Genomic DNA, 12,799 nt, shown 5'->3' on the forward strand with positions numbered 1-12,799 from the left:
GGGCCGAGTGTCTCAGTCCCCCAAGCTCCCTGGTAATTCAAACCCTGCTCAAGGCATAGACCAGGGCTCTACTTGGCTTGTGCTCTTGTGCTCCTGGGCTTTGGTGAAAGCCTGCCGCCTTTTTTTCAAAGTAAATAGTTATATCATTGATCGGCATCTTTTTCTTGTCCTCTGCAATTTAAACAATGACCCCATGTGGTGGGCTGCCCACCCTCCTGACAACACCACGGCCCTGCCCAACCTGCAGAGCTTCTGGCAGCATGATGAAGCTGCCATGGTCTGAGCTAGTCTGGGGACCCCCACGAGGTCCCCGCAGCGGGAGCATGGGCCACCTCCCGGGCCACTGCAGTCTCTCGCGCCGCGTTTGCTTCACGGTAAAGTGCGGGCGGAAGAGACCCAAGCACGACCCACTTCTCTGCGCACGCACCGGCAATTTGTTCTGTGTCACGTGCTCCCAAACCCTGCGGGCCGCACCGCTGGAAGCTGCAGCCGGGGGGCGGGACAGAGGGGGCGGAGCCGCCGCAGAGGAACTGCCCCGCCTCCCGGCCATGCGCATGCGTGGGGCGGGTCCGTCGGAGGGGCCGGAACGCGGGGCCGGAGCTCGCGCAGCCGCCCGGACGGGGATTGCTGTCGGAGCGCGCTGCGCCGCCTCGGGCTCGGCTTCTTTCCGGCTCTGGTGGCGGCAGGGACGGGGACCGGGCGGCTGGGCCGGCCGCTCCCCCTCCCCCCCGCCCGGTTGGGCTCCCTCGGTGGCGGGGACGGGGACAGGCGCTGGACTCGGTGCAGAGGGTGATGTCGGCCCCGGCGGGCGGGCGGGAGGCCACGCGCGGAGCAGGCCGGCTCGGCTCGTGCAGGGCAGGGCAGCGGGGCCCACGCGCGGCTGGGGAGAAGGGAAGCTGTGCACACGGCCTGGCCCGCTCTGCTGTGGTTGGTCGGCGGTCGTGACCCTGGCAAGTGATTGGCTGGGGGGGTGTCAGTCACCGCCTGCAGTCCTGCCTCTGGTAGCAGGCGGGGGTGAGTGGCCCCGGGAGGGGGCAGCGCTCGGTTGGACCCAGGGGAGGCATTCGGCCCCTTCCTCGCCCCGCAGGGCAAGGCAAAGCACCAGCCCCCCACCTCTAAAAGGGCTCACACAACAGTCCCTGTGGAGGGTCCCAGGCCTGGGCGTGGGGGCTGGGGTGTCATGCTGAAGCAGGGTTGCCTGGTTTCTTTCCCCTCTTTAACCCCCTGGTGCCTCTCCTTTCGCAGGGCTCCGCCTATCACAGCACAGCAACATCAGCATCCTTGGGCCTGGCCATGCCAGCGATCCCTGTCACCGGGGGAGGCTTCTCTGTCTGAACTCGGCTGTCTCCCTGCTTTCAGTCAGTGGTGAAGTCTTCAGAAAACAAACGCTTAATGGATAAGGATTCATGCAAAAAGGGCCAGAAGTGAAAGAATAAGGTAAGTATCTCTTGGGTCATGATCAGGGTGTGGAGAGCAGTGACAACAGCAGCACTGGGTGTAGGCTGAGCATGCCAAAGCATGTAGAATGAAATGACTTTGGCACAGGTACTTCCTGCCATGTATTTCCCTGACAACAGCTGCAATGGGAAAGAAATCCTGAGTCATGACTATTTCATTCTTTCTATTTGTGTTTAGATCCTTTCCTTTTCACTGTGAAAACTCCTTACTTTCCAAGAATGTGAAGTATTTGAGTGCAAAAATACCTTGCTTTGATGGTGGCCAATGTTAAATAAGTGGGAGCAGTTGTCATCCATGCAATTAACTTAAACAGCCTGGATAACTCAAGATTTCACACTTCTGGCTGTTTCTAAGTGAGTCATGTAAAGGGTGTGATTAATCATCCTGCCATAAGATTGTCAACAACATGGATATTTTTTTTTCCTACCACCTACAAGCTTTACTGCTCTCCCTATTACTGTATATGAGAGATGGCAGGTGGGAGGGGAAGGAAGAAGAGAATCTTTATTCTCAAAATCATACACTGAATGAAGAAAGCATCTGACGTGGGTTTTTTCTTAATAAATAGCAGTTTACCTAGGCATCTTCTTGTGCAGCAGGATGGTACTGTATTCAGTTAGGACATTAACATTCAGTTTAAATGTTCAGTGAGTTGATGAGGATCGCTAGGCCAGGGGGTTAGTTAGGAATACCTACATATTTTCTCCATTTATTTGAATGGCAACTTCATATGAAAACTGTAGGCATTGACTGTACTCTACCATCTGTGTTGCTTGTTGCCTTAGCTTGTAAATCTTTGGGGCAGAGACTGTCCCTGACTGGGGCTTTTTTGCAGTACCTAACACAATGGGTATCAAAAATGACTAGGGTCATTGTCCAGCAGTAGTGGGCAAAAAACACTACATAGTATGGAAGGAACTATAAAGATAGTGGGATGTGGGGACAGGGTGGTGAGAGTTCAAGAGAATGATGCGGACAGGGACCTTGAACTTGATATTGTGGAAACAAGAGAACAGGTAGAGGAGTTTACAGCCAAATCTAACTCCTATTAAAAGCGATGTAGGGGACCTTTCCCTCCCTGTTTCATAGTTGGTAGGGTTGGAAGGGACCTGAGCAGATCATCAAATCCGACCCCTTGCTATGGGCTTGAAAGAATGCTGGGGTCAAATGACCCCAGCTAGGTGATTATCTAGCCTCCTTTTGAAGACCCCCAGGGTAGGAGTGAGCACCACTTCCCTTGGAAGTTGGTTCCAGATCCTAGCCACCCTGACTGTGAAGTAGTGCTTCTTGATGTCTAGCCTGAACCTACTCTTAGTCAACTTGTGGCTGTTATTCCTAATTACTCCTGGTAGTGCTCAGGAGAACAGGGACTCTCCCGTTCCCCGCTGGTCTCCCTCTGGTAAGTTTATAGATGGCCACCAGATCCCCTCTCAGCCTTCTTTTGTGGAGGCTGAACAGGTTCAGGTCCCGTAGCCTCTCCTCATAGAGCCTGCCTTGATGCCCCCTGACTAAGTGAGTGGCCCTCATCTGGGCCCTCTCAGTGCTGTCCACTTCCCTCCTGAAGCTCAGTGCCCAGAACTGGATGCAGTACCCCAGCTGCAGCCTGACCAGTGTTGCATAGAGGGGGAGGATCAACTCCTTGGACCTGCTTATGTTGCATTTGTGGATGTATGACAAGGTGCAGTTAGCCTTACTTACCGTGTCTTCACATTGGTGGCCCATGTTCATCTTGGAATCAATAATGACTCCAAAGTCCTTTTTTGCCTCTGTGCTGAAAATAAGGGAGTTCCCCAGCCTATAATATGCTGCTGGTTCTTTCTCCCTGGGTGCAGCGCCTTGCACTTGTTAGTATTGAATCCCATCCTATTCTCATCTGCCCACCCCTGTGACCTGTCCAGATCTAGTTGTAGCCTGTTGCTCCCTTCTAGCATACCCACCTCTCCCCACATCTTAGTGTAATATGTGACTTTGAATAAGGTGCTTTTCACCCCCTCATCCAAGTCGCTGATGAACGTGTTAAACAGTGCGGCCCGAGGACTGAACCCTGGGGGACTCCACTGCCCATGTCCCTCCAGATCAAAAACAACCTGTCTGGGTGCAGCCCTCCAGCCAATTTGCAACCCATCTGACTGTGTAGGCATCGACACCACAGTCACCTAACTTTTTAATAAGGATGGGGTGAGAGACAGTGTCGAAAGACTTCCTGAAGTCCAGAAAGACTATATCCACTGCGACGGCTCCATCTAAGGATTTTGTGACCTGGTCGTAGAAGGCAACCAGGTTGCTATGACAGGACCTGCCCCTAATGAACCCATGCTGGTTGCTCCTGAGCATAATCTCCCCTGCTGGTCCTTTGCAGATGTGTTCCTGGATAATTTTCTCCAGAACCTTCCCCAGGACCCGAGGTAAGACTAACGGGTCTCTAGTTATCCAGGTCCTCCTTCCTCCCCTTCTTGAAAATGGGGACCACATTGGCTCTTTTCCAGTCCTCTGGCACCTGGCCAGAGCACCATGAATGCACTGAAAACCATGCCAGGGGTCCCGCAATGATCTCTGCCAATTCCCTCAGCACCCTGGGACGGAGATCATCTGGACCTGCTGATCTGATGGAAATTTGATACTCAAGAGGTGGCGCAGTCCTGGGGGATAGTCCTAATGCTTTTGAGTGGACTGGGGGAAGAAACATGCATTAAGAGATTGAAGATGGTGAAGGAAGTCCTAGATATGAGCTTTGGCTGTGTTGACTTCAAGGTGATGGATCTCAAAAAGACTGAAATCAAAGCAGCAGACAGATTTGGGTATAGCCTCGGTGAAAAAAGGAAGCCAATACTATAGCTTCCAGCATATAGGTTTGAGTGGTACAGAGTGGGATGTCTAGTTCAAAGGGGATGGGTAATAAAGGCGACACAGTGTTTTGAAGTGGTGTGCACTGATGAAGATACTCTGTTCAATGGCTCCCTCTAGATCCCCTTTACTTATTTATTTAGACCTTCAACTTGCACCCCCCTTTTTCATTCTTTATTTCTTTATCCTAAGTATCATTTGTAGTCAGGGACCTGTGCCCCTCCCCTTATCATTCTACCCCAGGTCTACAGTCATAGCCAGCTAGTAAATTGCCCATCCAAAATGGCCAGGGGACGCAGGGGAGGTGGCCAAGGACAGAGCGCAGCCACCCACCACCCTGTGTCACCACTGCCTCCCAGGAGTGTGGCTGGGGAGGGAAGCTTACCTCACTGTCCCCTCCATCCCTCTCCACCAGCACACCATGGCGCCACTGCCTCCACCAGCACTGTCCTTGCACCCCTGCTCCATCCCTGCCATCATGGTGGCACTCCACTGCCTCTGAGGAGCAGAGCCGGTGGGGGGGAGGGGAGCTCCCCCCGCTCTGTCCCCTCTGCACCCTGGTTGGTTGTTTTCACTAACCAGAGTGCTCTGAGAGCATTACAGACTAAGCCCTTTATTATATAAGAATATCTGTGGTAATGGGAATGGCCTTCAGCATTTGGCAAGCTCAAAAGCCTGCCTAGATGTAGGCTTGCAATAGACATGGTGTTTTGTGGAAAAACAGGTTTGATTTCTGAACCACTGTAAGCCAAGGCACAGAGATGTTAAAGTTTGGGTGTTAAACAAATTAAGATGTGGGGCTAGACATAGGGAAATTAGGTAGAGGAAATGGAATTTGAGGTGCACAGGAAAGATGGCTAGAAATGAAATTCCCTGGAAAAGAACGTAAAGGGAAAAGAGGAGGAGACCCAAGAATAGAATAGAATGAGGCTGGGGTAAAGAGCCTGTAAGCAGAAGAGTGAAATGGATGTGTTCGTGATGACTGTTTCAGCTCTTTCCAGAACTTCGATGCGACTACAGACCATGACAGAAAAGGACAGGGTTGAACATAAGTGACTTTTCTCTAGGAAGTTCCAAAGAGTGGCATCAGGTAGTACTCCTCTGGGGTTGTCTTAAACTGAGAGGTAAGCATTTTCTTCTGCCACATTTCTAGTTCAGCATGTTTGAGAGGCTGGTGTGGATGAAAATGAAGAGGCTTGGGTTTCAAGGCCATCATCAGACTGACACTCGGCTTTACAGTTCCCTCCTTTCAAACCCAACTTGAAAGAGAGGCAGGACTGGCGTGCTCCAATTAAAGTAAAGTCTGGTACTTGAATGAGTGAATTGGCTGTAGCTTGAGCCAAGTGGGATGGAAGTGGTAATTATGTGATTGGTTGGTCATGCATCAGATGTTATATAGAACTGATGTACTAACTCCTTGTTATAACATCTAAATGAATGGGACTCTTCTCTATAGAGTAGTGTCAGAAACCTAACGTTTGGCATTCATTCAGTTGGGCAGTTGTTCTAGTGCCATTTTGACTTGTTTGTAAGGTATTGTGCATTGTTTTTGCTGTTGTTTTACCCAGGAGTGGTTCCATATCAATGAGGTGAAGGAACTGGGTTTTGCTTTATATTTTTCTAAGGCAACTTTATTGGTTTAAGCACAGTGATGGTTGGATTTATTTTTTGGAAAAGAAGTTGATATGCCATCTTGCATGGTTCTTCATTGAGGGAAGGAAGTCACTGAGGGTGACATAGAAGCAAGACACTTGTTCAATATACTCTTCATTAGTGGATTGACCTGAGAAATAAATCAATACAGTCTTGTTCATCTTCTTGAGTTAATGTTCATGAAAATCTAAAGTAACCCACAACCTAGAATTATTCTTAACTCTTTTTGATTTTTGTTTTTGTTCAGAATAGCCTGGTCACTTCAGCATGGATCAGTCTGGGTCTCATGCAGGGGGAGGCAGGGAGCAATCCTCTCCTCGAGAACATGGCAATGGTGAGGATGAGAGACAACGGCAGCAGGAGCGTCTTAGCAGAGAGGAGGCCTATTACCAATTCATTAATGAACTCAATGATGAAGACTACAGAATAATGAGAGACCACAATCTTCTTGGCACTCCTGGTAAGATGTATAGGACTGAAGTGGATGAGACAGCATATCATTATAAATCTGGAGTAACTTTAATTGTGTTTTACCCATATAGTTGGTAGTAAAATGTAGTCTGTGTCTAGGGAATGGCTGAAGAGTCAGAGGTTTCTTCTCTTTGAAAGTTGATGGATCCTCTTAAAAAAATCAACAGTATAAATTAAAAACTTGTGAACTAAAGTTAATTCTTTCTATTCCTGTCAGGTTTAGATCTATAATATATATCCAATTTGTAACCTCTGGGCACCTTTACAACTAAAATCTAAATCATTAACAAAATATACGATACACCCATTATAGAAGAAAATCTCTTCCCTTCTAAACTTTTAGAACTTAATGATGCTGAAAAGTTGGGGGTTATCAATTTCTGGTTTATATTTAGACCCCTTTGCTTCTGTTATGTAGTTGTATTGGTCAGAGTCACAATCATGCTGTTGTTTCTTGTTTTATTTTTATTTCTGATAATTTGATGGCAGCAAAAGATGCACAGACACTTTCCTATATAGAGTATATATAGGAAAATGTCTATACAGGAAAATGTTTTATTGAATAGTTGATAAAAGTATTGCATAGATATGTGAACTGTTTCAGGAGAAATAACTGCACAAGAACTACGGCGACGTTTGGAAGGAGCAAAGGAACGTTTAGCATCCCAAACTGGGATGGAAAATAGGGAAGGTGAAGGCAGAATTGTTGGAGGTAATCTTTCTTCATTTACTTATTTTTAGACTATAAGTACATAATTCAATATGCTTATCCATGATCCACTGACTAGGGACATTTGTAAGTATGCTTCTCATTCCTGATGTTTGTGGATGTTGTGCCCTTGACTGCAGAAAGTAGACAAGTAGAGAGTAGTGACTTGGGAAGATTAACTGTCTTTCAGGATGCACATTAGCACATCAGTAGGGGAAAAATAGAGTCAATGTCAAGCACATTTTCAGGTAGTAGTAAAGGGGAACACCTGTGTTATTGGATGACCAGCTAATGCATAAGTTATATTGTGTGGGGTCCATCAGGCAAGAAAATGAAGAATTAAATGAGGAATTTAGGAACACAATAATAAACAAGGCATGGATGAAACATAAGGAATAGAGTGTTTTGATAGGAAAAATCCAATCCTCATTAAGGAAAAAATGTGCAAAACAGAGGTTATTACTATTGTAGTTAGAAGAAAAAAGTTATCCATGATGAGAGTGACTGAGATGAAAAGGCAGAGATGGATTGGTGGTGTGAGCAAGAACAATCATTTAAGAAATGCAGGGATGTGGCAGCAGGCAAAGAGGAAAAACCTGAGAGCAGATGGAGCTGCTTTGAGCATATAGCCAGAAGGCCTGAAGAACAGGTTAGAAACAAAGCTTGGCTGAGTCAGAGACAGGAAGAGGCGGGAAAAACCCAAGAAGACATGCCATTGAACACAAGAGTTTCAGGATAGATGATAATGGCCATAAGGTTGTGGAAAATGAAGACTCAAAAAGTGGATTCCCCTAAAGGGGGAACATGCTCAGATGAAGAAAATAAAATTTGTAATTTGATAAAGTTTTGTTAAATTTAAAAAAAAATGCTGCCCTATTCTTTGGCAATCTCTCCTAGTCGAGAATGATTGTCGTATTTGTGTGTCCAAAGATGGCTAACGAGTCCTTTTCGGGATCGATAGACTCTACGTCAGCTTAGATGTGTTTCCATGCGGGGTTTGTGGCGCTGGATTTTTTATTTCATCCACAACATGCTGTTTCTGCTGCTCCTACTTCTCCATCTCTTGGTGTCATGAGGTTTCGAAGTACTGACATCCCTGCAGCAGACTCTTCCTCCATTTGGGGCAGTCCTGGGCAATAACCTCCCATGAGTTAACATTGATGTTGCATTTTTTTAAGTTAGCCTGGAGGACATCCCTGAAGCATTTTTTCTGCCCTCTTGTTGAGCGTACACTTTAACTGATTTGGAAGAATAAAACTTGCTTCAGGAGTCTGGAGTCAGACATCCAGATGACATGGCTGGCTGCCCTATTAAAATGGCATCCATTCGACTATTGTAGTTATCTATTAGAGCTTTTCCTCTAAAGAGGAACATGTGCAAATTATATATATCCTAATGCTGTGAAAGCAAGTTCATGCTACTTCACGGCAGCTTCTTTGAGTGTACAATAAATTATTTACACCTCTTTTCCTTCAGACGAAACTTATTTGCACAAATATAACATACTTTTCTGCCCATAAGCAGGTACCTAGCCTGCTGGCTTCTGCAGGTAGACTTTGCTCCTTGAGTAGCTCCTCAGCCAGTTCTCTCAATACAGTCTTTAAGCAAGAAACAAAACAAAACCCTGCTGCCCAGTCTTGGGGACTAGAAGTGGGGAGGCCTTTGGCTATGACCCCTTACTGTAGCAAGCTGTTGTATTTGTAGTTTGCTTTCTCCTCTCTTGCATATTCTGGGAGCTTTTTAAAGTTCATTAGTGGAACACCCTCACTTATCCAAGTGCCCTGCAGCTGCACTCTCTCAACACGGCTGACTGTTCCCTCGTAAAGGGACAGACTGCCCCATTATGCTGCCTCTTTAGATTAAAGAAAAATTAAACTAATTTCATACTTAAAGAGTCACCAAAAAACTGAGAAGTTGTATCCAAGTGGAAAACAAATTTAGTTAATTTCTCTTTTTAAACATTCCTCTTCAGGAACACAGTAACTTAATAATACAAGTTAATGTTAATTTTCTAAGCAGTCTGCTGACTGAAAAATTAGTAATTACCTGAACACTCACAAAACCACGGTCCTAAATTTCACTTATTTTATTTTACAAAACCCCAAAAAACAACAACATTCAGTTCTGGCATCTTTTCTCAAACTGGGTATATGTTGGATAGCTCCTTGTTCCTGTATGGATTTACTGAAAGGCTCAGTCAAAAATCTTCTCTATATGCATAAGGAAAGGAGATATATTTTTCTAAAAACAAAATAAAAATGGCCCCAAACCATGTCCACCTTCTGTACAGGCAGGGAATAATCTGCACACATGAAAGTTTAATAGGGAAGGATTTGATAAAGATACCACTTTAATTTCCTATTTCCTTTAACTCTCAGGGTTTGTCTAGATCGGCAGCTCTCAACACAGTGCTCACAGGTGCCATGGCACCCTCCAAGGTTTATACAGATGGCCATAGACATTTTTACGATCACAAAAAATGCTGTCACTGCTGATTGAACTCAGAACAGCAACACTTAAATCCTTTTCACAGGCTGTGCAAAACGGCCGCCAAAATGAGACTGAGTCAGTTTGACTGAAGGAGTGGCACTTACTACTCCTTCCTCAAATGCAACTCTGCGCATGCACATATTCAGGAGTTACCTTGAGTCGGCCATGAGAGACTGACCAGCTGAATTCAGTTATGTAACGGCATGTCATTTTGGTGTCAATGAGTCTTTTATTCTGTTCCATTCAATGGAACAGCTTCTACAGGAAACATCAAGAGAGTCTGCATCCCAGAGTAGCGTCTAGGAGTACTCTTTTGGAGCAGGAGATAGGGGTTTGAGCCTCTTATAGCTGAGGAAATAAATGAACTTGGTTTCCTATAGAGAGGGTGAACACTCAAAACACTAGGGTACTATGTATAAGAGAGGTATTAACATCTCCGATTCCAGCTGTGTTCCCTACTCACTCCTTTTGAAAGAAAGTGCTTAGGCATTTACCTTTGGGAGAAGTAAACTGTATGAAGGGAGTGGTTGGAGTTAAGGATATCCCCTATCCTCAACATTTGTGTTGGCTCTTGTGAACCCCTGTTCGGAGTTACCCCCCCCCTTTTTTTTTTTTTTTTTTTTTAACTGAACAGGGGCTTAGCCTAATTCAGGACTGTGAATTCTGCCTTGGAGGCAGACACACGAAGATTTAAGATTGATCAGTGTTGCAACACTGAAGTCCATTTATGCATTTGTATAAGTTGGATGGGTTCCTTCCTGTTTTTATGTACAGTGTACCTTCAGCGCAGCAGCAGCATAGTTTCTTGTACTACTGGATCAGTTTAGTTCAGGAAGATAAGGCAATCCTTTGAACAGTTTAAAAAAAAAAAAGTTAATGGTTTTTTTAACTGCTTCTAGATTCTGAGGTTCTTGGTGAAAATTCAAATGGTGACTCTTTGCTGGAGTGGCTGAACACATTTCGTCGCACAGGAAATGCTACGCGCAGTGGACAAAGCGGGAACCAAACCTGGAGAGCAGTGAGTCGGACCAATCCAAACAGTGGGGAATTCCGGTTTAGTCTTGAAATCAACATAAATCATGAACATAACAGTTTTGATGCTGCTGGTGAAGAATATGCAGGATCTTCACACTCAGATAATAGCAGAACTAATTTAGAAAGCAGATTTCAAAGAGCAGTCAGTCCGATAGCCACACGAACAAGGAGCAGGACCTCGAGAGAGAGAAATTATAACGCTCCTAATACTGCAAGGATGAGAACTGTGAGAAGTTCAGTGGCACAAAGGACTGGAGCAACCTCTCATTCTGGCTTAGGAAGGTTGAGAAGTAGAACTAGGGAGTCAACAGGTCTTTCCCGAACAAGCAGTGAACATAATTCTTCAGACAGTGGTGAGCACAGTGCTAGGCAAAGGAGAATGCAAAGAAGAGATATATCTGCAGGTGTTCAGAGAGGTAGGTCTAGAGCTAGTGTTCAGATGAGTACAAGCCAAAGACTAGAAATCCTAAGGTTAAGATCTACTTTGAGCAGTCGAAGCCGTTCCCCATTGCGAAGACAAGATGGCACTACTGAAGAGCACAGTCAAAGAAGGCAGGATGGGAATTTACAGCAAGTCAGTAGAAGGTCTAATAGAAGACATGCAGCCCAGACTCCTTCTGAGTTAGGTGAAGAACAAACAGTGGGTAGTACAGAGGCTCCACAGATTTCTAATTCAGCCCCAATGTTAGGTGTAACTCTGGAAGAGGAGGAATCTAGTAGACCAGTAGCTTCTGTTCGAAGGCATCCAACGATTACTCTAGATCTTCAAGTAAGAAGGATTCGCCCTGGGGAAAACAGAGATCGGGACAGTGTTGCTAGTAGGACTCGTTCTAGAGTGGGAACAGCAGAAAACACAGTCACTTTTGAAAGTGATAGTGGGGGTTTTCGACGTACTATTTCACGATCAGAACGTGCAGGTATACGAACATATGTTAGTACTATTCGGATACCTCTTCGTCGGATCTCAGAAACTGGACTTGGTGAACCTTCATCAGCAGCTCTTCGATCAATTCTTAGGCAAATTATGACTGGCTTTGGAGAACTGAGTTCATTAATGGAGACTGAATCAAATTCAGAACTTCAAAGGGATGGTCAGCATTTATCAGAAACCCAGTCAGAATCAAATATCTCACACACTGCAATCAATGACAGTGACCTGAGTGAGACATCAACTAGAAATAGACACACTGAAGAAGGCAGCACTGAAACAAATGGATGGAATGACAGTTCTCAACGCTATAGCCGCAATAATGAAAACCAAGGTAACAGGCAGTCTCAAGATGCAAACAATTTGGTTGAAAATGGGACATTGCCTATTCTTCGCCTTGCACATTTCTTCTTGCTAAATGAGGATGATGATGATGAGCGCTTAAGAGGTTTAACCAAAGAACAGATTGACAATCTTACCACCCGGAACTATGGGGATATTGACTCTGAGAATGAAATAAGTAAAACATGTAGTGTTTGTATCAATGAATATGTAATGGGGAACAAGCTAAGGCAGTTACCTTGTATGCATGAGTTTCATATTCATTGTATTGATCGCTGGCTTTCTGAAAATTCCACATGCCCCATTTGTCGGCAGCCTGTGTTGGGGTCTAATGCAGTAAACAATGGATAAAATTATTTATATATTGTTAGGTATTGATGAACTTCTGCTCTAGTTACGATGAGCCAGATCGGGTGAATCATAACTTGGATAAGGATACATGCGTTTGGGGGTTTTGTTAGACTTGTTTTAACATATAGGAAACTTGCCTAAACTTAGCAGTGTATATACTATTTTTCTCAAAGTGCAGATCTACAGATAGGTGTAGAACCAAATGATCTGAGTAAAATTTATATTTTTTTAAATAATTTTGTTATGCTAAGCACTTTTGTAAATACAGAAATGCAGTAGTTATTCAGTCCTGCTTAATGTATGTTTGTTTTTAAACTGAGTAATGGACTCACTTTATTTAGACTACAAATTTTTTACACGGGCTCACTACTGTGTTGAGAAATTGGTGTCTAAATACCCATTTGTTAGTTTTTTGTTCTAAGAACAATTTCTTTTACAGAAAGTCTCTGCTGGACATGTTTGCTAAAGATATTTAAGTTACTTGAAATGCTCATGTACACACACACACACACACACAC

At 45.0% G+C, this 12,799-nt stretch overlaps 1 protein-coding gene across 3 annotated transcripts; it reads left to right on the forward strand.

Annotated features, from left to right (window-relative positions):
* The first annotated feature begins 590 nt into the window (after positions 1 to 590).
* Positions 591 to 12,563, forward strand: RNF6 (ring finger protein 6). Of its 3 annotated transcripts, XM_019530157.1 has the most exons (5): positions 591 to 789; positions 1,246 to 1,435; positions 6,199 to 6,415; positions 7,031 to 7,138; positions 10,525 to 12,563. In XM_019530157.1, exons 3-5 carry the CDS (start codon positions 6,223 to 6,225, stop codon positions 12,279 to 12,281), a joined length of 2,058 nt encoding a protein of 685 aa, XP_019385702.1. In that variant the 5' UTR covers positions 591 to 789; positions 1,246 to 1,435; positions 6,199 to 6,222; the 3' UTR covers positions 12,282 to 12,563. The 3 variants fall into 3 exon arrangements, with proteins under 3 accessions (XP_019385702.1, XP_019385701.1, XP_019385700.1); XM_019530156.1 differs by lacking the exon at positions 591 to 789 and having other exon boundaries at positions 882 to 1,437; positions 6,203 to 6,415; XM_019530155.1 differs by lacking the exon at positions 591 to 789 and having other exon boundaries at positions 882 to 1,435.
* The last annotated feature ends 236 nt before the right edge of the window (positions 12,564 to 12,799 follow it).

This window comes from Crocodylus porosus, unplaced genomic scaffold (genome assembly GCF_001723895.1).
Source record: "Crocodylus porosus isolate Cpor-Errol unplaced genomic scaffold, CroPor_comp1, whole genome shotgun sequence".
Lineage (NCBI taxonomy): Eukaryota > Metazoa > Chordata > Crocodylia > Crocodylidae > Crocodylus > Crocodylus porosus.

What these genes read in the sequence shown, in the direction of transcription:
- RNF6 (XM_019530157.1), top strand. Translation starts at nt 6,223, where the DNA reads ATGGATCAGTCTGGGTCTCATGCAGGGGGAGGCAGGGAGCAATCCTCT. An exon ending in CAATCTTCTTGGCACTCCTG is followed by an intron (nt 6,416 to 7,030) that starts GTAAGATGTATA and finishes GAACTGTTTCAG; the next exon opens with GAGAAATAACTGCACAAGAA. An exon ending in TGAAGGCAGAATTGTTGGAG is followed by an intron (nt 7,139 to 10,524) that starts GTAATCTTTCTT and finishes AACTGCTTCTAG; the next exon opens with ATTCTGAGGTTCTTGGTGAA.